Below are 26,265 nucleotides of genomic sequence, written 5' to 3'. Positions count from 1 at the left end.
CAGCTGACACTGAACCGAGATAAAATGTGCCCATTCAGGTGGGTGTTAATGATCCTCTCAAACTATTCAGAGCAGGGAGTTCTTCCAGTGACCTGCCCTAACCAGAGTCACTGGCCATTTCTGTTTATGGGATTCGGCTGGCACAGAACAAATACTAACAACAGTCACCACGCTTCAAAATTAATTCATTGCGTGTGGTGCTTCGAGACATTTTGACATGATCAGGCAGAATACAAATTGCAAGTTTTATTTTATTATAAGCCTGTACTGTGTGTAATAAAAAAAATTCTCTGGAAAGACATAAAGCTGCATGCAGCTTTGAAATGCTATCTTCCTTTGTTACGCAGCCACTAACATTTCCAATCTCAGTGCTATTTAAGCAATAATGGATGTGTGTGTGTGCACTGTAGTCACGGCAAGCTGGATGATTGACGAACAAGGCCAAAGGTCAAATCAGTCAATCAGGGCTGGTTTTAGAATTATTGGGGCCCCTCCAATAAAACATATGAGAGACCTATCCCAATATTTTCTACACACAGATAAATATAATGCTTATTGATCAGTCGAAACTATACAACACCAATGAGTTTCTGAGGCCTGCAGTCAAGAGCAGCACCGTTATGTTTGATTTTGCAGTTATGCTGCAATGATTTTCATCTTTCAAATTTCAGGTTCTCTGGAATGTCACCGAAGGCAGGAAGTTAATGCCCTTTCTGCTGACGGAGACGATAATTATCAATTGTTGTTCCGTCGTTCCCGAAGAATTTTCACATTTCAGTTGCATAGATTTAAGATTTATATTTTCAATGAGTTTACTAACATTATATAGCTCTCCAACCATCTGAAGTGCAATCCAATAATGGATCAGACTGGTGTTGGAATGTCAACGCGTCAGGAAGTTCAATCGTCCTTCATCAGAAATGTTTTTGAAAAAACCTGCAGCCACTCGTATTACGTCTATTCGCACAGATGTGTTTACTTCGAATAATATTGACACATTTTCGATGTGGGGTTGTGATTCCAGGGCAAGACATCTTTCTGTGTGGCTGCAGGACAGAATATTTGCACATTTGTGTGTGTGTGTGTGTGTGTGTGTGTGTGCGAGATTCCAGGACAGAATATTTGCACATGTCTGTGTGTGTGTGTGTGTGTGTGTGTGTGTGTGCGAGATTCCAGGACAGAATATTTGCACATTTGTGTGTGTGTGTGTGTGTGTGTGTGTGTGTGCGAGATTCCAGGACAGAATATTTGCACATGTCTGTGTGTGTGTGTGTGTGTGTGTGTGTGTGCGAGATTCCAGGACAGAATATTTGCACATTTGTGTGTGTGTGTGTGTGTGTGTGTGTGCGAGATTCCAGGACAGAATATTTGCACATGTCTGTGTGTGGGTGCGAGAGTTCAGGGCAGGGTATATGCAGCTTTCTAGTGTGGGTGCGTGACTCGAGAATGCGGAATCGGTGTACATTTCTACATATGGATGAGGAGGCAATACAGGAAATATACGGAGAAATGTCCGGACATTCAGGGATGGGGGGGGTGGGTGGGGAGGGAAGGGAGCTGACCGATGTTTTGAGATAAGGTGAGGTAAGTATTCAGAAGCACTTTATCAACCCAACATGCAATCGTCTAACAGTTAACAATGATCACATCACAATGACGTTAATGTAAAAACTGTAAATTAAACATTTAGCGGAGACGTTTGATTACTCCTCAACAGGTACTAGAATAGAATTTAAAGCACAGAAACAGGCCATTCAGCCCAACCTGTCTATGCCGGTGTTTATGCTCCACACAAGCCTCCTCCCACTCTATTGACTTCATCTCACCCGTACTCTGTATCTTTCTTTGGGCTAGAATCTGCACTGTTTCACCGCCCGGTTTTTCGGTGGTATTGGCCATTTTGGGCGAGAACTGGGTCGGCCAAATTCCCCAACTGAGGCACGCCGGCGGTTTCGAAGCACCGCTGGTGTGCACCGTCCACAGACCGCCCTGGCGCGATATTTGGCTGAGCAGGGACCCGTAGGTAAGTATAAAAAAAACATTTTAAACGCCCTCGAGGATCAGCGGAGCTGGGCAGGCGGTAACTAAGTCTGCAAGAAAAAAGTGATTATTTTTTACTATTTATTTTCAAAATCTGTTGGGGTGATTTAATTTAAAAGTGTCTTGGGAATGTTTTTTGGATTTTTTTAGTTAGGTTTTTTGAAAAATTATTTTTAATCTTTTTTGGTGTTAGGCCCAACCTGCAGCCTCTGTGTAAATTTTTAGATTTTTTAAATTTTTCACCCATTTTCTTTCGGCACCGCCCAATCTAGCCTAAATTGCACTTTCCCGCCCAGATTGGGGGTGCAAGGCCCATATTTTTCGCCGGGCAGATTTTAAATCTTTTTTTCGGGAAGTTTTCACCAGCGATAATTGTCATGTAGTCAACCAGCATTGTAACCCATGTATAAACTGACCTAAGTTGTACACCGTGAGAACACTGACCACGAGGTGGGAGACACTCCTAACCTGGACCTTCAGGTATAAAAGGGGAAGCTCCACCCACCTTCATCACTTGAGTGCTAAGGAATAAAGGACAGGTCACAGACTGACCTTCTCTCAAGCATGGGCCTCGTGTGCATTTATACTGTGTAGTAAGGACCGATCAATAATCTTCCCAGCCTTAGCGGTTTTTTAGGTAGCAATCGGGCGCTGGCGGGCTTTGGGGAAATTCTAGCCCTCTGCCTTTCTCCCTCGTGTGTTTATCTAGCTTCCCCAGACAATGCACCTATACTATTTTCCGCCAGCTCTCCACGTGATAGCGAGTTTAAGCACTGCATCCCAACATTCTGTAGAACATGCACAAACTTTTACTTAACTGAGAATGTCAGTTTTATTACAGGTGGGCAAATGCTTAATTACCGGAGTACGACAGTTAAAACAGTAATAAATGGGACCCCAATTACAACCTGGTTTACTGCAGAACTCCATCTGGTTTCAATCCAAGGGGCCCAAAATTCCACATGGACTTCTTCTGGTGCAGTTGTGGAGCTACATCCGATTTTTTAGTGGCCTGACTGCGCCAAAAAGGAAAGTTCCACGTTTCGCCGGCATAGCCTTTCATTTTGGAGCGGTGCAAATGTCCTCAGGCTCTGGGGGTGGAGCTGAAGGTCTGCATCGAAAAACTGAGGTTCCCAGGGTAACGAGGGATGCTGAATTTATCCTGTAGGGCCATTGATGATTTTCTTCTCCCCAAGAACTTCTATTTTCATAGCAGGTGTAAGCATTCCAAGAGCCTAATTCTAAAAAATTGATTTGGCTCTTGGTAAACTCAACCATGACCCCCGAGATGGCTGTTCCCCACCCCCCATACCCCCGCAGCCTGACGCTTCTATCCCAGGCCAAAGGGCCCCCCTCCGCCGATGCTGTGTCTTCAGTTCTGCTGAAACAATGGCGTCTTCTCTGGGCTGATTTCCTTAAGTGTAAGGAAGGTCTTTCAGAAGGGTGCAGTGCGCCGATTTAGAAAAAAATCCTACTTGGCCAAACTTGCGTAAATGGCCAGAAATGGTGCACCTGGCAGGTTCTGGCCCCAATGACATCAAAAAATCGGGAACTAAAATAACTGGACCTACTTTAGGATGGCGCAGAAACTTTGGTGAAACTTGCAGATTTTAGTCTGCTCCAAAAAAAGACAGCGTAGGCCAAAAAAACAGCGCGGAATGGTGGTGAAAATTCAGCCCAAGAACCGTTCTGATCCCAGTGCAAAACAGGCTTATTATGGAGAAATTACGTTGGACGTACAAATGATAGAAGAGTTTGATGCATTCACTGAGCACACATCTATCGGGGTCACAGCAGACACCATATGCTATCAAATCACGCCCCTAAATTGTAAGGAACCCATTACGACAGCAGGAGGGCAGGTGAATAAAGATATCTATTCCCACAGTTTGTTGCCAGAACATTAAGGCTGCCGTATATTACAGTGAAATAGTATAGTGCCTCCGAACCTTATTTAGAGCAGCATTGCATCATTAATATGGCTCACCTCTTATGTAAAGTAAATGCTTCATGGATTTGTTCCGGAGTGCTGTGTTACGCATCCAGTTTTTATTTGAGGCCCTCTATTCTCCACATTCTATACACTGAGCAAAAGGATAGTCAGAGACCATCACACATGGGTACAACTTCATGCCCCTCAGCCAATGTCTGTGCACGCCAGCACTTCCAGATCTAAATATTTAATGACAATACGGGCATCTCTTCACAAACTGGTAAATCCTGCTGCTCTGTAAGGTTATGCACTCCAGTGTTACTTGCCTATTTTAAAATGGTTTGCCGAATTCCTTATAGGAAATACCCACTCCAGCGACTCGAGCAAAAAGCCTAGGCTGACACTCCAGTGCAGCACTGAGAGGGTGCTGCACTGTCGGAGGTGCCGTCTTTCAGATGAAACGTTAAACCAAAGCCCGGTCTGCTCTCTCATGTGGATGTAAAAGATCCCATGGCGCTATTTTGAAGATGAACAGGGGAGTTATCCCCGGTATCCTGGCCGATATTGATCCCTCAACCAAAATCAGCAAAACAGGACATTATCACATTTCTGTTTGTGGGGTCTTGCTATGCACAAATTGGCTGCCAATTTTCCTACATTATAACAGTGAAAAAAATACATTTATATAGCACCTTTCATGGCCTTAGGATGTCCCAAAGCGCTTTACAAACAATGAAATAGTTTTGAAGCGTAGTCACTGCTGTAATGTGACTACATTTCAAAAGAGCTTAATTGGCTGTAAAGGGCTTCGGGTCATCCCGAGGTCATGAAAGTCACAATATAAATGCAAGTCTTTCTTTCCTTTTCGTTCATTAAATGCATTGGGTGAGAAGGCCACTGCTAATTAAGAACCATGAGGTAATGTCTTAATGCAATGTCATAAAGGTCTGGCTTTGGAAGTGAAATGCAGAATATAACCAAGCACATATATTTCCAGAAAGAAAGAATGACAATTTGCACACAGCAAGCTCCCACAAACAGCAATGTGATAATGACCAGATAATCTGCTTTTCTTTTGTTATGTTGATTGAGGGATAAATATTGGCCAGGACACCAGGGATAACTTCCCTGGTCGTCTTCGAAATTGTGCCATGGCACCTGAGAGAGCAGACGGGGCCTCGGTTTAACGTCTCATCCGAAAGACGGCACCTCCGACAGTGCAGCACTCCCTCAGCACTCACTGGAGTGTCAGCCTAGATTTATGGGCTCAAGTCTGTGGAGTGGGATTTGAACCCACAACCTTCTAACTCAGAGGTGAGTGTGCTACCCACTGAGCCACAGCTGACAATACTGGAATACAATTGTCTCTGATGAAAAGAACAGGAGTGGAAAGATCGCGACGCAATGAGACGAAGATTGTGATGAAACCTGATGGGGAAATGGGGAAAAGATGACCATGCTACAGATTCAAAATGTGGCACAAATAGAGCATCAGAAACAATGGGCTCATTTTGACTTTGGGCGTTGTATAAAATGGGTGATATCGGCCCAGGCCAGTATCGCCCCAAGTCAAAATAACTCCCAATGAAAGAAACATTAAGGTAAAGACGCAGCAGAGGAAGCGGAAGAAGTGCAGAGTGGGCGAGGGAGCCAAAGACTGAAGGAGTGGTAGAGAGCAAGTGTGGGCAGCAGAGAGGGGCCTAGGATGTGCGATAAAGAGGTTGACAATAAATTACCTGAAAAATCTGCAGCGGCTAGATTACAGGCATTTATCACTTGCACTTGTAGAAACCCGATGTCACTCCAATTCCGAAAAGTGTTGATCAAACTCTGGGAATCAAAATTAAAATGATAACACTCACTAAACTGTACAGAGAATAAATAGCCAGCACATCACTCTCGTCCATGCAATGGTCCGAGCTTTAAATAAAAAGCATATTGCGGGTGTATCCTTGTGGCTTCTCCCCCTTCCCTGCTGTAACTTTGGCTGGGCCCTCGCTTAAAGGGGAGGAGCTCGGAGGAAATTGTCAGCCAGATTTGCATTCTTCAGAACAGTATCTCGGTTTCTCCCGTCACCTCTGTTTAGTTTAGGGCGGGCTCCCAATTCGCTTCGAGTCCCTTTCCCATTATTGGCAAAGACCAATTTCATTCCCCCACCCCGGGTGTCTGTTTACAGAAACATTCTGCTGTGAACATGAGGCGAGAGTGATGGGAGAAATCCTGAATTGTAACAAAGGCCCCAATCTTATCTCGGGGGTAGGGAGGGAGCCGGGGGTGGGGGTTGGGGGCTTGGGGGGTGGGGGTGTAATTTTTCAGTCGGGAAACCAAGAAGAAAGTTAAATTCAGCAGGACCTGATTACCACTTTTAGTCTGCGTTTCTCAGCCGCAGCCAGCCAGATTGAGAGGCTAGCTGGCAGGCGGGCCTTCAGGACCAGGCCGCAGCCAGGGAGCGGAGGGAGGGAGGGAGGGAGGGAGGAAGGATCGGAAAGGCCGGGGGGGGGGGAAGGGGAGAGGGATGGGGCGCAGAAATCGGAGACCAGCGGGATACTCAGGGTCCGGAGCAGGGGGGAGATCGGAGACCAGAATGGTCGGGGGGGGGGGGGGGGTGGGGGGGAGGGGGAGAGGGGATGTCCGATCACAGGGGATGGGTGATGCAGGTAAGTAGAGAAGCAATTACACCTCCTCGATCCAGCAGTCCTCAACTCCGTTAGCCGCCAGGTTTCCCGAGGTCCGGAAAACTTGTCTGGCTAGCGTGAAATTTAAAATGGTGGTTAAATATGAGGCAGGCAGCCTCAATGCAATATTTAAATGCCCAATCCGCCTCCTGGGTTAAAATTCCCCCCAAAGGAATGGTTGGCAGCTTTGTAGATTGGACCTGTAGCTCGGTGGATTGCAGACACTCCTTCAGCAAGTTGTTGTTGTGCGAAACTTAAACTTTAAGCCTAATGAAATGATTAGCACATTTTCTGCTCTTTACAGATGGTAACGAACCGCTTCTGTAATCGGTTTGAAAACGGTGCACCTGTAACGTGATGTCAGGCCATTTTAATCGACTCTTGCCTTATGGTGAACTTACATATCTCTGAACGATGCGCTTTCTCTCTGTCTCATCGTCGAGTGGGCTGTCATACAAGTCAGAGAGGTAGACTCTGCTCGAAGCTGCGAGTGTGACCAGCAGAACCACCGAGCCCTGTCCCATCTCCAGCAACAGCTCCAAGCGGTTCTCCTGTTCTTTGGGCAAGTTCAAAAGGTCAATCTTGCATCTGAAATATTTAAACAAGAACTGCGATCAGAATTAAAACATTAGTAAAACGAGGGGATAACTTGATGGCAGCTCATTAATATACACATTGCTGTTGCAAATCTAATTTCAGACAAATAAAAATGACTTGATCGATGAAGTTCCTTGCGATGCCCAATCGTCCTACAGGTGGATGCGGCGAGTAGCCTCAACGTACGACTAGAAAAGGTCCCATGCTCCTTTTCTGGATTGTGTGGAGTTAGCAGAGGTGGCAGCAGAAATGCCACAATTGGACTCTCTATCCCTGGGTTAGGAAGGTGCAAAAAAAATTCAGCCAAAGTAGCCAATTGGAATCTCGCTGTACTGCTGGAGGTGCAAAAGGAGACAGAAGCAAAAGACAGAAAGGAGATGAGTAAAAGTGGAGGGCAGAGAAACCCAAGGCAAAAAACAAAAAGGGCCACTGAATGTAAAGGGGCTGCAGGAGCAGTCAAAACTAAAAATCATGGATTAAAAACTAGTATTAAAACACTCTACCTAAACGCACGCAGCATTCGAAATAAAGTAAATGAGTTGACGGCACAAATCATTACAAATGGGTATGATTTGGTGGCCATTACAGAAAAGTGGTTGCAGGGTGGCCAAGACTGGGAATTAAACATACAGGGGTATCTGACGATTCGGAAAGATAGACAAGAAGGGAAAGGAGATGGGGTAGCTCTGTTAATAAAGGATGATATCAGGGCAGTTGTGAGAGACGACATTGGCTCTAATGAACAAAATGTTGAATCATTGTGGGTGGAGATTAGAGATAGTAAGGGGAAAAAGTTCCTGGTGGGTGTAGTTTATAGGCCCCCAAATAATAACTTCACGGTGGGGCGGGCAATAATCAAGGAAATAATGGAGGCATGTGAAAAAGGAATGGCAGTAATCATGGGGGATTTTAACCTACATATCGATTGGTCAAATCAAATCGCACGGGGTAGCCTGGAGGAGGAATTCATAGAATGCATACGGGATTGTTTCTTAGAACAGTATGTTACAGAACCTACAAGGGAGCAAGCTATCTTAGATCTGGTCCTGTGTAATGAGACAGGAATAATAAACGATCTCTGAGTAAAAGATCCTCTCGGAATGAGTGATCACAGTATGGTTGAATTTGTAATACAGATTGAGGGTGAGGAAGTAGTGTCTCAAACGAGCATACTATGCTTAAACAAAGAGGACTACAGTGGGATGAGGGCAGAGTTGGCTAAAGTAGACTGGAAACACAGACTACACAGGTGGCACAATTGAGGAACAGTGAAGGACTTTTAAGGAGCTCTTTCATAGTGCTCAACAAATATATATTCCAATGAAAAAGAAGGGCGGTAAGAGAAGGGATAACCAGCCATGAATAACCAGGGAAATTAAGGAGAGTATCAAATTAAAAACCAATGCGTATAAGGTGGCCAAGGTTAGTGGCGCCCCCTCCACCTTTAATCAGGGGGCACGATTAAAGTATTACAACAAAAATAGTTGTAGAGTTGTTGCGTTGTGAGTGGCTTAGCCAGTTACGTGATGGTCACAAGTCTCAATAAAAACCCAGCCAGTTGGGTCTCGGTTATCCACGATGAGGTATGCAGTTGTGAGCCTGGTGGATGAACGGTAATGTGCAGTATGATTGTTAAACCTTTGTTAATAAACCAACTAGTTCTTAATAGCAATGTGTTGCTATGATTTCTTAAGCAAAGAACCCATGATTCAGATACATTACAGCCATGATTATATTTGTAAAGTTTTTTCACATTGTGCTTTGTGTTCCAGCAATCTTAACCTGGATTTCTACTTTAGTTCCTCTCCAGTTTCTTAATCTCCTTAACAACTCAAAGATTTAATTCCATCCTCTGGTCTGCCTGCTGATTTGCTTTTGAGGAAAGTTCATTTTTCTCCTTTCTCCCCGGCTTGATTTCACCAGGACCCACACTGATTTCTATCTTTCTCTACCAAACGTCGCCCATAGTTACATTGCGATGTCTTTAAGGTTTTCTTGAAACTATTTCACTTATTCTTTGCACTCCTCCCTATTAACAGTCTTTCAGTCTGTAAGAACATAAAAACATAAGAAATACAAGCAGCAGTGGACCATTCGGCCCCTCGAGCCTGATCTGCCATTCAACAAGATCATGGTTGATCTTCGACCTCTATCATTAAGATGGAGAGTGACACAGTTAATTCAGAGACTAGGGTCCTGAACTTAAAGAAAGGTAACTTCGATGGTATGAGACATGAATTGGCTAGGATAGACTGGCGAATTTTACTGAAAGGGTTGATAGTGGCTAGGCAATAGCAGACATTTAAATATCACATGGATGAACTTCCTGTCTGGCGTAAAAATAAATGGGGAAGGTGACTCAACCGTGGCTAACAAGGGAAATTAGGGATAGTGTTAAATCCAAGAAGGAGGCATATAAATTGGCCAGAAAAAGCAGCAAACGTGAGGTCTGGGAGAAAGTTAGAATTCAGCGGAGGAGGACAAAGGATTTAATTAGGAGGGGGAAAATAGAGCACGAGAGTAAGCTTGCAGGGAACATAAAAACTGACTGCAAAAGCTTCGATAGATATGTGAAGAGAAAAAGATTAATGAAGACAAATGTAGGTCCCATACAGTCAGAATCAGGTGAATTTATAATGGGGAACAAAGAAATGGCAGACCAATTGAACAAATATTTTGGTTCTGTCTTCACTAAGGAAGACACAAATAATCTTCCAGAAATACTAGGGGACCGAGGGTCTAGCGAGAAGGAGGAACCGAAGGAAATCCTTATTAGTCAGGAAATTGTATTAGGGAAATTGATGGGATCGAAGGCCAATAAATCCCCAGGGCTTGTTAGTCTGCATCCCAGAGTACTTAAGGAAGTGGCCCTAGAAATAGTGGATGCATTGGTGGTCATTTTCCAACATTCTATCGACTCTGGATCAGTTCCTATGGATTGGAGGGTAGCTAATATAGCCCCACTTTTTAAAAAAGGAGGGAGAGAGAAAACAGGGAATTATAGACTGGTTAGCTTGACATCAGTAGTGGAGAAAATGCTGGAATCAATTATTAAAGATGTAATAGCAGCGCATTTGGAAAGCAGTGACAGGATCGTTCCAAGTCAGCATGGATTTATGAAAGGGAAATCATGCTTGACAAATCTTCTAGAATTTTTTGAGGATGTAACTAGTAGAGTGGACAAGGGAGAACCAATGGATGTGGTGTATTTGGACTTTCAAAAAGCTTCTGACAAGGTCCCACACAAGAGATTAGTGTGCAAAATTAAAGCACATGGTATTGGGGGTAATATATTGACGTGGATAGAGAACTGGTTGGCAGACAGGAAGCAAAGAGTAGGAATAAATGGGTCCTTTTCAGAATGGCAGGCAGTGACTAGTGGGGTACCGCAAGGTTCAGTGCTGGGACCCCAATATACATTAATGATTTAGACGAAGGAATTGAATGTAATATCTCCAAGTTTGAAGATGACACTAAGCTAGGTGGCAGTGTGAGCTATGAGGAGGATGCTAAGAGGCTGCAGGGTGATTTGGACAGGTTAGGTGAGTGGGCAAATGCATGGCAGATGTGAGGTTACCCACTTTGGTGGCAAAAACAGGAAGGCAGAATATTATCTGAATGGTGACAGATTAGGAAAAGGGGAGGTGCAACGAGATCTGGGTGTCATGGTACATCAGTCATTGAAAATTGGCATGCAGGTACAGCAGGCGGTGAAGAAGGCAAATGGCATGTTGGCCTTCATAGCGAGAGGATTTGAGTATAGGAGCAGGGAGGTCTTACTACAGTTGTACAGGGCCTTGGTGAGGCCACACCTTGAATATTGTGTACAGTTTTGGTCTCCTAATCTGAGGAAGGACATTCTTGCTATTGAGGGAGTACAGCGAAGGTTCATCAGGCTGATTCCCGGGATGGCAGGACTGACATATGAAGAAAGACTGGATCGACTAGGCTTATATTCAATGGAATTTAGAAGAATGAGAGGGGATCTCATAGAAGCATATAACATTCTGACGGGATTGGACAGGTTAGATGCAGGAAGAATGTTCCCGATATTGGGGAAGTCCAGAACCAGGGGTCACAGTCTAAGGATAAGGGGTAAGCCATTTAGGACCGAGATGAGGAGAAACTTCTTCACTCAGAGAGTTGTTCACCTGTGGAATTCCCTGCCGCAGAAAGTTGTTGATGTCAGTTTGTTATATAGATTCAAAAGGGAGTTAGATGTGGCCCTTACGGCTAAAGGGATCAAGTAGCATGGAGAGAAAGCAGGAATGGGGTACTGAAGTTGCATGATCAGCCATGGTCATATTGAATGGTGGTGCAGGCTTGAAGGGCCGAATGGCCTGCTCCTGCACCTACTTTCTATGTTTCTATGTTTCAACTCCACCTTCCCGCACTTTTTAAAAATTAATTCATGGGACGTGCGCGTTGCTTGTAAGGCCAGCATTTATTGTCCATCCCCATATCCCTTAATAGCCAAAAATCTATCACTCTCTGTCTTGAATATACTCAACGACTGAGTATCCACAGCCCTCTGGGGTAGAGGATTCCAAAGATTCACAACCCTTTGAGTGAAAAAAATGACTCCTCATCTCAGTCCTAAATGGCCAGCGCCATATTCTGAGGCTGTGACCTCTAGTTCTAGCCTCCCCAGCCAGAGGAAACATCCTCCCAGCATCTACTCGGTAAAGTCCCTGAAGAATATTACACATTTCAGCTGGCTTAGTTCTCTTTTCATCACTCAAAATCCATCCTTCTAAAGTTGACAGCCTCTGTTGTAATCTTCACTCCCTCCATAGTAAACCGAGGCATATTGTGACCACTGTTTCCAAGGTGCTCTTCAACTGGAATCTCCTCTACCAACCCTTGGATGTTATCTAGTATCATATCTACTATCACCCCACCCTGTGTGGCTCCTTAACCATTTCAGATAGGTAGTGTAATGTATTTGCTTCATGGGTTCTTTGCTTAAGAATTCATAGCAACACATTGCTATTAAGAAATAATTGGTTTAATAGCAAAAGGGTTAACAATCACACTACACATAACCAGTTCATCCACCAGGCTCACAACCACCTGCCTCATCGTGGATCCCCCGAACCCAACTGGCTGGGGTTTTATTGAGTCTTGTGAACATCACATGACTGGCTAAGCCACTCCCAACTCAACTGCTCTGCAAACCTATGAGCATCCTCACAGGTGCATATATTACAGGTACCAGTCAAGTATCATGTCCAGGAACATATTTTCACTCTCTTTATTCCCAAAGTAGATCTCCTAATTTATCTCTGGTAAATTGTAGTTGCTTGTAACCATCATGTTCAAACCCTCGCATGCTCTCCTTATTTGGGTATAAAGTTCCAGATCTATTCTCTCTCCGTGACCTCAATAATTTTTTTCACCCTAAAGTCGCTGATCTCAATTCACAATGTTTCCACTTTATCTGCACCTGAGCTGGATTTATCTCACTTGTCATCATATCCTTAAAAGCCACAATTCTCTTAGTTTATCTGTTCTATCTCTGTGGAGAAATTTACCTTCGTGAATTCACTACTCCCAAATTCTGCATTGGCATTTAGCCAAATGTCCGTGATATCTGTAACATTATAGATTCCCTCACCAGCCTAAATCTCTCGATCCACAATTTTATTCTTAAGACTCCTGACATTTGTGCTGTTCTGAGCTATCCATTACGACATTCACAAGTCTAACCTATTGTTTTTATTCAGTGATTATTTCCCTGTAAAATATTAAAGGGATTTGCTGGAGTGGATACAGAGAAGCTATTTCCTTTGGTGGGAGATCCAAAATAAGATGGCATAATCTTATAATTAGGGCTCGGCCATTCAGGAATCAGGAAGTATTTTTTCACACAGAGGCAGTGGAAATGGAGAATTCTCACCTCCCTCCCTCGCCGAAAAGAAAGGCTGTGACTGCTGTGTCAAGAGCGAGAATGATAGATTTTTTTAGGTAAGGGTATCAAGGGATATGATGCAAAGGCAGATAAATGGAGTTGAGTTATAGGTCAGCCATGATCTAATTGAATAGCGGAACAGGCTCAAGGGGCTGAATGGCCTACTTCTGTTCCTATATCCTGTGTAGCTGTCGTATTTTGGGAATTTTGACTATTTAACCTTGGAATTTGGGTTGACTTATATAAAGATATTTCGATTAAGTCAAATTCAGCTCAACAGAGGTTAAATCCACACAATGCATCTTTTATGAATGCAGATTACAGTTCAGCACATAAGTGTTCTGAACCAGAAGGACCAGCTGGGACAATGGTCATTTGCTGCACACTACATCAGCCTAAGACAATGGAAATTTATTAAAATCATTGCACTAAACATTCACATAAGGTGCGTTGGAAATGGCTGCACGTGAGCTCGAGGCTAGCTGGCAGGAACCCACTCCTGGGAGGGCAATAGTGAGCTTAACTGGCAGCTCGACTAGCCAATCTTGAGCCATGGAGAGCTGGACGAGGGTCAGATGTCAAGTCTTTGATTTCCTGTCCAACTAAGAAAGGGCAGTATGCTGAGATTTGTTGAGGAAGAGACCCAGAGAGTGAAAGCTCTCTCCTTAAGTGTAATGACAACTAGATTCGAGAAAAACACTAGTCAGAAAAGTGTATTTTGGTTACTCACAGAAGAAAAGAGTTTTTATTGTTACAAACCCCCAGGTCACGATATCGTGGTGGATTCTGAAATAGGGAGAAACTATTTCCATTGGCAGGAGGGTCGGTAACCAGGCGACATAGCAAAGGAACTGGGGTGGAGATAAGGAGAATTTTTTTTTAAACTCAGTGAGTTGTTATGATCTGAAATGCATTGGTTGACGCAGATTCAACAATAACTTTAAAAAAAATTAGATATATAATTGAAAAGGAGAAATTTGTAGGGCTATGGGGAGAGAGCAGGGGAGGGAGACTAATTGGATACCACAAACACGATGGGCCCAATGGCCTTCTATGCTCTAGAATTCTATAATTGTACGACTAGATATTGGTCAGTAAAGGTAAACTCCTCATTGTAAGGGATATGCGGTCCATTTACGGGAGAGACTGGCGATGTCAATCCTGAGAAAATATCTGGTGCAGACCTGAAATTTGTGATAGGCATTCCTTTCGTGTCGCCTGTGTTCTTGTTGTACTACCGTACTTACTAAGACATCTATCGTCCAATCTTCTGCTCTATAACATTTGACCTCTATAGTCTGGCTAGATCCAGCATTCATTCTCCCTTGTTTTTGGTCTGCTCTGTTTGGGCCTCTCCCTCATTACCAGCTTAAATCCTTTGCTACTTTCCTATATATATTCACCCCGCAAGTCTGTGCAGTGCAGTGCTGAGGGTGTGCTGCACTGTCGGAGGTGCTGTCTTTCGGATGAGACATTAAACTGAGGCCCCGTCTGCTTTCTCAGATGGATGTAAAAGATCCCATAGCACTATTTTGAAGAAGAGCAGGGGAGTTATCCCGGTGTCCTGGCCAATATTTATCCCTCAATCAACATAACAGAAAATAACAAATTATCTGGTCATTATGACATTGCTGTTTGTGGGAGCTTGCTGTGCACAAATTGGCTGCTGCGTTTCCTACATTACAACAGTGACTACATTCCAAAAGTACTTCATTGGCTGTAAAGCGCTTTGGGACGTCCAGCGATAGTGAAAGGCGCTATATAAATGCAAGTCTTTTTCTTTCAAGGGCGTTGGTTTCAATCCAATTTGGATGAAACCTGTTTTGTTTGGTCATCTCCCCCTTGTTCCAGAATGCATCCCAATCTCTCGGAAATGTGAAATCTTCCCTTTGAAACCATCTATCACACAACACACCGACGTATCCAATTTATTTCTCTTTAACCAGTCCAGTACATAGCACCGGGAGTAATCCTGAAATTACCACCAAAATCTATCTCAAATTCACCAAACAAGACCTCCATCCTGTTTCATAGATCCCTACATAAACTATATTTTCCAACTGCTCTCCCTCCCATTCAAGGAGTTACTTTTATCCTATTTCAATATAACTCAACACACTATTTACAGCTTCCAGTTACAGGTTGTCTAACCATTATTGTACTGGACAAGATCAGATTCCTCGGAGTTTATGCGCTGATGATTCTGATCTCCTTCTCCTGCTCCTGCTCCCCTAGTGCGTGGTCATCGAACTCCTCCCCTCTGCTTCATTTACACAATTCTCTGGTCTTGTCTCATTCGATCTGAGCAATGGACGTATATTCCAGAAACCGTCCCTCCTCCCCATGCTATGGAATCCTTGGGCTGAGCATCCTTCTATTCAATGAGCACAGCCCTCCATCATTAAATACATGTGTACTCCTATGGGATACTTTGAGGATTCTTGGGAGTCATTTTCCCAGTTGGCACTGCAAGCCGTGCATGTCAGGAGACCATGGGTTCATCGCTCGCTATTTTCCCTCCGTTAATTTTAATGGATGGAAATCAGTGCCTTGGTGATTTCCCAATGCGCGTGACTGGCTGGCGGGATTCCTGGTCAGTAACCAATCGGCGCTAATGTCCTTACCCTATGATCTCACAGCTGCAGTACGACTCGTAATTACTAGCCCTGCAATTCCATGTGCTTTCTCCCTGCTTCCCGCTGTAACTCCAGCGGGAGACCGGCAGAATCCCACAGGAAAAGGGTGCAAGCGGCTGGCGACGGTCATTTGTGCCGTTTCACCCTCCGTTCGGTCCGATTCCCACTGGAGTTACAGCAGTACATCACCAGAGCCCCCAGTGAACGCCGGGGCTGGTGGGGCTCATTTCCACCCTCATCGCTTGGCGGTAAACTGGCCGATTGGGGATGGCATGCCTCAATAGAACCTGCCCGATTCTAATTCCTACTGATTTCAATGGAACGAAAATTGGACGGATAATCCAATCACCAGCTTACCGCCAAGCAGTGAGTGAGAATTCCCCCATGTTTTTTAGCTTATGCTCTCAGTAGCCTCTTGCTCCTGCTTACTGGTTTAACGCAAGTCTAAAATATTTCCTTTATCTTTATATACCAGTTTAATACACCCTTTAAATATCCTACCAATTTCAATATAATACTTAATATAAGTACATTTAACACTATCCAATATATTGATATTAAATCTGTCATCTCTCGAGCCTTTTTTAATTTATAAAAAAAAAATCTTTTTACTAAAAGCGAAACCAGTCTGCGAACCTTATCTCACTTCCACTCACAGTAATTCCTGATTACATATTGGGCAATAAAGTTCCAGCTTTGCATTTACTCCTCAATTCTGTTTTGGGTCATTTCTCTGCCCTGTGCTCAAAATGAGCCAATTCCAACCGCAGGCCACCAATAATCGTCAGACCGCCTGTCTCCAATTGACGGGTCTACCCAAGAGCTTCGGGGGAAAGTCCCCACAGAATCTCTGCCCCTCCCCCCCCCCCTCAGTTCTTCCTCTTCCTCCTCTTCAAATGGACCATGCTTGTGCTCCACAATCAGCTGCTGCCACCCATTCGTCTTCAGGCACCTCAGTGCGGGCGTGCCCACATGGCCACTCTCCTTGGCAACCGTGGTCGCATTCTCCCGCCACGCAACCCGTCGCCTCTCCATTCCAGCAGAGCCCAACTGATTGATTTACCAACTTGGAAAACTTTAGCTAAAGACAGCTGACTTTCCTCAGCACCACCCCTAATCATTTCCCCCTGATCTCAGCGAGTTCAGTTCATCAAACTTTGTGCAGTTCGAGAGTATTTTGTCGGGTTTATTCCCGTCTGCAATTCAAATCCAGAAATATTTACAACAGGGCTCCTGCAACTGGCCAGTTAATTGCTGCGGTTGCTGGCAGTGATAGATCAATCAGTGAGCTGTCAGATGAACAATGGGAGGCAATTAAGAGGCGGTTCGATACCTATTCAGAGGGGCGGTACAGCTTTCATTCAGTGTGAAATCTAAAGATCGCCCAGAAGAGATTAAAGCAACTTTTGTGAGGCAGATGATTTAAACGATATTGTGCCAGCCCTGAGCTAGTAACACCCTAGGATCATAGGAACAGGAGGAGGTCATTCAGCCCTTCGAGCCAGTTCCACCATTCAATTAGATCAAGGATGACCTATATCTTAACTCCATCTACCCATCTTGGTTCCGTAACCCTCAATACCCTTGCCAAACAAAATCTATCAATCCCAACGTTGACATTTTCAATTCACCCCCAGCCTCAACAGCTTAAGGGAAGAGAGTTCCAGATTTCCATTACCCTTTGTGTGACGAAATCCTTCCTGACATCACCCCTGTATGGCCTAGCTCTAATTTGATGGTAATGCCCCTTGTTCTGGACTCCACCATCAGAGGAAATAACTTCTCTCCAGCTACCCTATCAAATCTTTTAATCATCTTTTACACCTTATCGATTACCCCTTAATCTTCTAGTCAAGGGAATATAATCTTAATACTCAATCGAATAGAAGCCTAGTCTATGCAACCTGTGTTCATAATTTAACCCTTTTAATACTGCGTACAGTTTTGGTTTCCATATTTAAGGAAGGATATACTTGCTTTGAAGGCTGTTCAGAGAACATTCACTCGGTTGATTCCGGGGATGAGGGAGTTGACTTATGAGGAAAGGTTGAGTAGGTTAGGCCTCTACTCATTGGAATTCAGAAGAATGAGAGATGATCTTATCGAAATGTATAAGATTATGAGGGGACTTGATAAGGTGGATGCAGAGAGGATGTTTCCACTTATAGGGGAGACTAGGGGACATAATCTTAGAATAAGGGGCCGTCCATTTAAAACTGAGATGAAGAGGAATTTCTTCTCTTAGAGGGTTGTAAATCTGTGGAATTCGCTGCCTCAGAGAGCTGTGGAAGCTGGGTCATTGAATAAATTTAAGGCAGAGATAGTCAGTTTCTTAACCTATAAGGGAATAAGGGGTTATGGGGAGCAGGCAGGGAAGTGGATCTGAGTCCATGATCGGATTAGCCATGATCGTATTAAATGGCCGTATGGCCTACTCCTGCTCCTATTTCTTATGTTCTTATGTTCTTAACCCGTAACCAGTATCGTGCTGATGAATCTGTGCTGCAACCTCTCCAAAGCCAAAATAGCCTTCCTGAGATGCGATGCCGAGATCTGAATGCAGTACTTCAGTTGGGGTCTAACCAGAGCATTATGTGCCTTTTCCATTGTGTAAATACCGTGCCTTCAGCTGAAACCTTTGGATTGACAAGTCTCCATGGCTCAGTTCTCACCTCTGAATCAGAAGGTTGTGGGTTCAAGTCCCACTTTACTCCAGAGACTCAAGCACAAAAATCTAGGCAGACATTCCAGTGCAGTTATGAGGGAGTTCTGCACTGTCGGAGATGCCGTCTTTTGGATGAGACGTTAAACCGAAGCCCCATCTACTCTCTTATGTGGACAAAAAAGGTCCCATACATAGCACTATTTCGAAGAAGAGCAGGGGAGTTATCCCTGGTGTCCTGGTCAATATTTACCGCTCAATCAACAACACTAAAACAGATTATCTCGTCATTATCACATTGTTGCTTGTGGGAGCTTGCTGTGTGCAAATTAGCTGCCGCATTTCCTACATCACAACAGTGACTACACTTCAAAAAATATTTCATTGGCTGTAAAGCGCTTTGGAACGGCCGATGATCGTGAAAGGTGCTATATAAATGCAAGTCTTTCTTTCTTCCTAGTTATAAAAATATTGGTGTTCGAGAAAATAGACCATCTCACCGGGCGGAGCAGTTGGAGGCGGGATGTCACATGATGAGACATCCAGGAATATGTCCAACCAGAATTAACAACCCTTAGGTAAAATTGCTGAGATTTGTGACACCACACATTGACCCGAGCAAATCCCAGAAAATTGTAACCGGCTGTCGAGGCTAGGTCAATTAAAAGTTTAAAAATTGAAACTGGTAATTCTTGTGACACAATCCAAGGTCAGGTTTCAACAGAAGACTGCTCTAATGCCAAGGTAAGGGTATTAAGGGATATGGAACCAGGACGGCTAAATGAAGTTTAGGTTCAGATCAGCCATGATCTATATGAATTGAGGAACAGGTTCGAGGGGCTGGACGGCCTCCTCCTTTTCCTATATTCAGAGAAGCATAGGCTCGGGGGCGATTTGATCGAGGTTTATAAAATACTGCAGGGACCATATTGTGTTTACAGGGACCAATTATTTCAACTGGATAGGTTAAGTAGGGCCAGGAGTCAAGCTTACAAGTTATGTAAAGAGAGAACTAGGTTATATGTAAGGCTGATCCTCTTTTCCCCAACATTGGCGGAACTTTGCAATAGGCTGCCAGCTCGAGCGGTGATCAGCAATTCGCTGAATTCCTTCAACAGAGCTCGATCTGTTTCTGGCTCGGGCAGAGAGCATCTTCAACAAGAGGTAGGTACCCTTGTAGCATAACTCAGGGTCAATGTGACCTCCTGAACTAATTTCCGATAGCCTAAAGGGATAGCAGAGGAATTTTCCAGATTTTTAAAATCTGTTTTTTCACCTCTCTCAGGATCTGAGTGCTTAGGGAATGTCTGTAATAGAGCAGGTTAGGTGGACCAGTTGTTTTTAGCAGACATTCATTTTCCTATGTTCATACGTTGGTTCCACACCAGGAGCGTAGAAGTGGATAAACCTCCCTATTTTACAATCTCATTAATATTTCTTAGCATTGGAATATGGAAGAAATTACCCCGCTTGGTTAGACACAATAGGGGGGACATTTTTCTTGGCGTAAGCACAAAACGTGCAATAGCAAACCGGAAGCTCGTTTTACATTTCACACCGTTTCCTTTTCCATGGAAAGGAAGTCAGGTTCCCGATCCACTATCACCCATTTTGTACTTACCCCCAAATCGAATTTCACCCCCAATGTAAAGCTCTCTCCGCACTGCCCCAATAACTCCAACATAGTCACCAAGAAATCCAATTGGGAATTCAGAAGAAACTTCTTTACTCAGAGAGAGGTGAGAATGTGAAACTCGCTGCCACAGGGAGTGGTTGAGGCAAATAGTATAGATGCATTTATGGGGAGGCTAGACAAGCATATGGGGGAGAAGGGAATAGAGGGTTATGCTGATAGAGTTAGAGGAGGAAAGACGGGAGGAGGCTCAAGTGGAGCATAAACGCCGGCATGGACTGGTTGGGCTGAATGACCTGTTTCTGTGCAGTATATCCGATGTAATCCTATGTAATCTGACGGACCCTTTCACTGCCTCATGTTATGTCCCCACCTACACTCTGAGTGGTCTGAGTGACACTGGCCACGTAGCAACAATTAACATTGAATTAAGGCCCATTTTATTTTTATACTGTGGAATTGTATCCACTGGGGACGGGATTTCGGCTGGCCAACTCATTTCACTCGGGATCATTCAAGGCCATTAGAGACGGCAGATTTTCATCACATCATTCTCGGCTGGGATCAAACCCAACTCCCAGAAATGACTATGACCACGTTCAAAATCTACTGTCGGACTCAAAGTTTACATTATTGAGATTTAACACACTTCAATACTCAACTCTTCTGATTATCAAGACAAGTACCGATGAGGCAAGCTATTCAGCCAATCAAACACATCCATCTATTAGAAAGTTATCGGAATGAAATACGTAAGATTTAAAATGGCAAAAAAAAATCTGTAGACTGTAGAAATTTATATCTGATATGTTAAATGGCAAATAATGTAACAGGATATTGAATCACGGCACTGATCCTTACACATCAAGATTTCTTTACCTTCTATTTGCTGTCCATTTAAAGTCATCGATCTGCTATGATCTCCATATGTCTATCCTCTCAGATGGACACACGGCACTGTTTCAAAGACGAGCTGGGGAATTCTCACCGGGGTCCTGGCCAATATTTATCGCTCAACCAACATCACTAAATTGATCCAGAATTTGCGGTCAACAGCGAAGTGAAGGCGGACTGCTGGCCCCGAAGTAAGATTCGCACAAGGATCTCACGACCCCTGTGCCGAGAACTTCGTATTTTCCGACGTTCAATTCAAATCAATGAACTATAGTGGGGGTCCCCTAGTGTGAGCTGCTATAATGTCAATTGCCCAATCAAAATGCAGAATTCTCACAGACAGCAAACAAGGAAGTACTTAAACTCTTTAACATTCTTTTAAAAAATGTTAGAGAGCCAAAGAAAGATCGGGGCTCTCACATGGGGAAAAGGCAAACCTGAAATAAAGACGGACAAACTTTAAAAATAAAATTAAAAACATTTTTTTTGAAAAGTTTCTTAAATATTTAAGTTTTTATTAAAATTGACACATTTCAAACTGCGCAAAATTAAAATTAGTTTTCCAGAACCTTAACATTTGTTTGGCAGTAATAACGATGTCAAAACCCCACTTGCACCTAATCCCTTTGGGTCTAACTTTTAGTAGGAAATTTAACAGCGTACTTAATATGCGTACAAAAACCAAAGCTTTCCTCAGTTTCCCTAATTTGGCTGATTACACAGATTGCCGGCTCTGTGAGAGAAGGGCGGCGAGGGCAGCACAGCCTGTTTCAGAGCTGTCGTTGACAGACCGCAACTTCGGAATTTCCGCCAGTACCAAATCCCGAAGTCCCGGTCAGTTTCAAAGCCGGAATGACGCAGACGCTGCCAGTTCACTCTCATCCCGTCCGTAAATCCCGGGCCATCAACTCATTGGTATTTGCGGAACCTTGCTGTGCGCAGATTGGCTGCCATATTCCCTGAATTACAACGGTGATTACACTTCAAAAGTACTTCACTAGCTGTAAAGCACTTTGGGATGTCAAAGGAGGGAAAGGAGTCTATCTGTCTGTCTGCCTGGTGTTGTAACACAGAAGCTCTTTACTGAACAAACCTTACTGCCTGCAATAATCTATATTTCAACATCAATTTTTAAAGGAACATGATGTGACATTCTGCTCATTTCCAGACTGTTATCTTTTCTACATATAATTAAAGGCTGAAGAGGTTGTGGTTGTGCCTTCAAAGCTCATGTGTATTATGATATATTTACAGCGGGGTAATAGATAGCAGTGCTTTTCCTGCTCAGAAATAGTCAGCAGGGTACAAGTTCTCACTGTCAAAAAAAACATTAGTTCTCAACTCAAGACAGAAGTGCAGGCAATAATCGTTCAAGAGGCTTTATTCTTGAAATTGCCATTTTCAAGACTGAGATCGACAGATCTTTATTCGGAAAAGGTGTCAAGGAATATGGATCAAAGACGGGTAAATGGATTTGAGGTACCGATCAGTCATAATCTAACAGAATGGCGGAACAGGCTTGAGGGACTGAAAGGCCTACTCAAGCTCCTCGGTTTTTATGACATAATCCAAGGTCAGGTTTCAAAAGAAGACTGATCTAATGCCAAGGTAATTATGATGTAAAACCAGACCCTTGTTCAAAGCATGAAGCTAGAGTTATATCAAAAAAATTCAACAAGCATGAAAGTTGATTTATACAGAACCTAGTTACCTCTCTAAGGGACAGGTAATAGTCATGTATAAATAGAATCATTCATGGGATGTGGTGTCGCCCCCAGTATTTATTGCCCATCCCTAATTACCCTCGAGAAGGTGGTGGTGAACTACTGCAGTCCATGTGGTGAAGGTGCACCCACAGTGCTGTTAGGGGAGGGAGTTCCAGGATTTTGACCCAGCAATGATGAAGGAACGGCCGATACTTTTCCAAGTTGTGTGACTGGGAGGGGAACGTGGAGGTGGTGGTGTTCCCATGCGCCTGCTGCCCTTGTCCTTCTAGGTGGTAGAGGTCTCGGGTTTGGGAGGTGCTGCCGAAGAAGCCTTGGCGAGTTGCTGCAGTGCATCTTGTAGATGGTACACACTGCAGCCAGGGGGCGCCGGTGGTGGAGGGAGTGAGTGTTGAAGGTGGTGGATGGGGGGCCGATTAAACAGGCTGCTTTGTCCTGGATGTGATTGTTTCTCTCCAGAGCTTTGCTGTCAGTGGCAGTGGTATAGAATGACATGGAGATGTGATATAACTCGAGACTATTATCTCACCAATGAAGGGTCCCTCATTTGCATAGTAAGGAACAACATCCAGTTAGGAAGTCTGGGATTCTGAATAAACTACACAAAAAAGCTGCTAATCCTCTACAATGTGTCTGGGGAAACCAATTACAGAGAGGAGGAAACAATGGCCGAGAACCAGGACACCGAGTCCCTCTATGTCCCCCTGGGATTTTCATGGCTCCCTCGGTACAGGCAAAGCACTGTCATGTCTAAGAAGCGGGAGGGATACAGGCAAAGCAAATGTGCCCCTGAGCTTCCGGTCACCTGTCACTTTAATTCTGCACTCCATTCCCACTCTGACCTCTCTGTCCTCGGTCGCCTACATTGTTCCAATGAGGCTCAACGCAAGCTCGAGGAACAGCACCTCATCTTTTGTTTAGGCACTTTACAGCCTTCTGGACCCAACATCGAGTTCAACAATTTCAGACCATAACCTCTGTCAATCTTTGGCTCCCCCCACCTCCCTCAGAGCCTGTTTCTTTCTTTCTTTTTTTCTCCTCGTCTCTAATGGCAGTTTGTCATTATCCCGCCATTCACACCCAATCTTGACTAATGTTTTTCTAAGTCCTGGCATTACCATTTGAACTTGGGCCATCAACCCTTTTGTCTCTCTAATCTCTCCTGTCTTCCACCCTATCACAGACCTTCCCTCTTGTTCTTTCCTCCCCTCCCCCTATCAGGGCTGGTTAAGAATCTGTTCTTTCCGGACACTCTCCAGTTCTGACGAAGGGTCATCGACCTGAAACGTTGGCTCTGCTTTCTCTCCACAGATGCTGCCTGACCTGCTGAGATTTCCAGCATTTTCTGTTTTTATTCCAGATTCCAGCATCCACAATATTTTGCTTTTGTCCGACTTCCTTGGCCTCATTTCCTTGAAGGTTCATTAAAAGGACAGCCAGATGCTGGAACACCCGACGAAGCTGTCGTTGGCCACTGTGGCTTGTCCCCCTCAGACGAGAGGGTCCAAGAGGGTCAAATAACGAATTGAAGAAGGCTGCAGAAAAGGTGAGGGGCCATTTTTGCCCCACAGGAACCCACGGGATTTTCTGTGCTGGCACCAACAGCTGAGGGGCCTGCAGTAGAGGCTGGCTTTCCATTCCCAATTCTAGAATCGGGTCATGCCAAAGGGTAGGGTCTACACCGAGGAGGTTGGCGGTAGGGGGGCGGGGCAGCAGAGAGGGAGGTTCGGGCCCTGCAAAGTCACCCAGCCGGGCTACGGTTTGTTCAGACCAGTGATTCACTGTACAGAATTAGATGTAAGGGATCACGATGGGTCTAAAGAAAACAGAGCAGAGTGAGCAGACATATAAGTATTAATTTCGGAGGCAAAAATCCCAGCAGTGGGAGTCAGGACTGAAGGCAGTAGTCATAGAAACATAGAAACATAGAAACATAGAAAATAGGTGCAGGAGTAGGCCATTCGGCCCTTCTAGCCTGCACCGCCATTCAATGAGTTCATAGCTGAACATGCAACTTCAGTACCCCATTCCTGCTTTCTCGCCATACCCCTTGATCCTCCTAGTAGTAAGGACCTCATCTAACTCCTTTTTGAATATATTTAGTGAATTTCAGGAGTGACGCCATTGAATGCCACACTGCGAGCGATTCCAGCGGAGCGACCGTTGATGGGAACGTGACGTGATCCTGCAACACTGTGGGGGAGAAATTCGGTCGCGCCTCATTCGGGGCGGTAACCCAGGCCGAGCGGTAATTTTAGCGCCTTGAAAAGGTTTGCACCCTCCGCCCAGAAATTTGTCAGAATCGAGCAAGGAGCTGATGGTGGCACAAAATCAGCCGTTACACACTCGACTTGGGGGGTGATGGGAGTGGGGGAGCTAACGAAAGTTCTGTCTCTAAACTTCACAGAGCCATTGCGCACACGCCGAACTCCGATTCAGATCCCGGGAAAATCCGAGACTTAAAGGCGCAGCAGAGTAATGCACCCATTAAAGTTTTCAAAATCACTTGTTTCCAACCTGTACTGTTATGTCTGCCAGCCGCTGCAAACTGAGAGGCTCACACACCGTGCTGTGTGTAAACGTTGCACTGACTGTGACCTCCCAGGGACGCCCTTCCTCATCCCTTTAAGTAGGCGCCAGCTAACGACTCTGCAAGCCTGCACCGACTGTTTTTTCAGACGTGATTATTGGCAGTTGCTAAATGAGGTGCACGCACCGAATTTACCGACCGGGGCGCAAGTGTGGGCATTGCACCAGGAATACGTCATGATCGGAGCGATTGTCAGCAGCCGGCGCTACTGGTTTGCGCCCCTGGTGATCCTCAAATGAATTTTCGGTCGGGGCGCTAAACACTGCGCTCCCGGTCGGTAAACCCTTACGCTCCCATTAACGCCCGCTCTGGCCGCTAACTGAGGCGTTAGACGACCAAAGATCAAGCCCTGTGACATTTAAATAGGAACTCTCCCTCTCATCTCTCGAAATTAGTCCTAGCTCATGCTGATAGAAACATAGAAAATAGGTGCAGGTATAGGCCATTCGGCCCTTCTAGCCCGCACCGCCATTCAATGAGTTCATGGCTGAACATGCAACTTCAGTACCCCATTCCTGCTTTCTCGCCATACCCCTTGATCCCCCGAGTAGTAAGGACTTCATCTAACTCCTTTTTGAATATATTTAGTGAATTGGGCTCAACAACATTCTGTGGTAGAGAATTCCACAGGTTCACCACTCTCTGGGTGAAGAAGTTTCTTCTCATCTCGGTCCTAAATGGCTTACCCCTTATCCTTAGACTGTGTCCCCTGGTTCTGGACTTCCCCAACATTGGGAACATTCTTCCTGCATCTAACCTGTCTATACCAATCAGAATTTTAAACGTTTCTATGAGGTCCCCTCTCATTCTTCTGAACTCCAGTGAATACAAGCCCAGTTGATCCAGTCTTTCTTGATAGGTCAGTCCCACCATCCCGGGAATCAGTCTGGTGAACCTTCGCTGCACTCCCTCAATAGCAAGAATGTCCTTCCTCAAGTTAGGAGACCAAAACTGTACACAATACTCCAGG

The 26,265-nt window shown here is 44.6% G+C and overlaps 1 protein-coding gene across 4 annotated transcripts in view; it reads right to left on the bottom strand.

The window, feature by feature from the left end:
- Positions 1–26,265, bottom strand: part of LOC139227514 (multiple C2 and transmembrane domain-containing protein 2-like) — a 496,997-nt gene that overhangs the window by 205,216 nt on the left and 265,516 nt on the right. For all 4 annotated transcript variants that reach the window (XM_070858296.1, XM_070858298.1, XM_070858299.1 and 1 more), the window contains exons 11-12: positions 7,050–7,236; positions 5,710–5,803 (exon numbers count right to left, since the gene is read on the bottom strand). In XM_070858296.1, the coding sequence (XP_070714397.1) occupies positions 5,710–5,803; positions 7,050–7,236 (281 nt within the window). The remainder of the gene's footprint in view (positions 1–5,709; positions 5,804–7,049; positions 7,237–26,265) is intronic.

Source organism: Pristiophorus japonicus, chromosome 17 (genome assembly GCF_044704955.1).
Source record: "Pristiophorus japonicus isolate sPriJap1 chromosome 17, sPriJap1.hap1, whole genome shotgun sequence".
Lineage (NCBI taxonomy): Eukaryota > Metazoa > Chordata > Chondrichthyes > Pristiophoridae > Pristiophorus > Pristiophorus japonicus.
The sequence above is the reverse complement of the archived record's forward strand: the minus strand, read 5'-3'. Positions and strand labels throughout refer to the sequence as shown.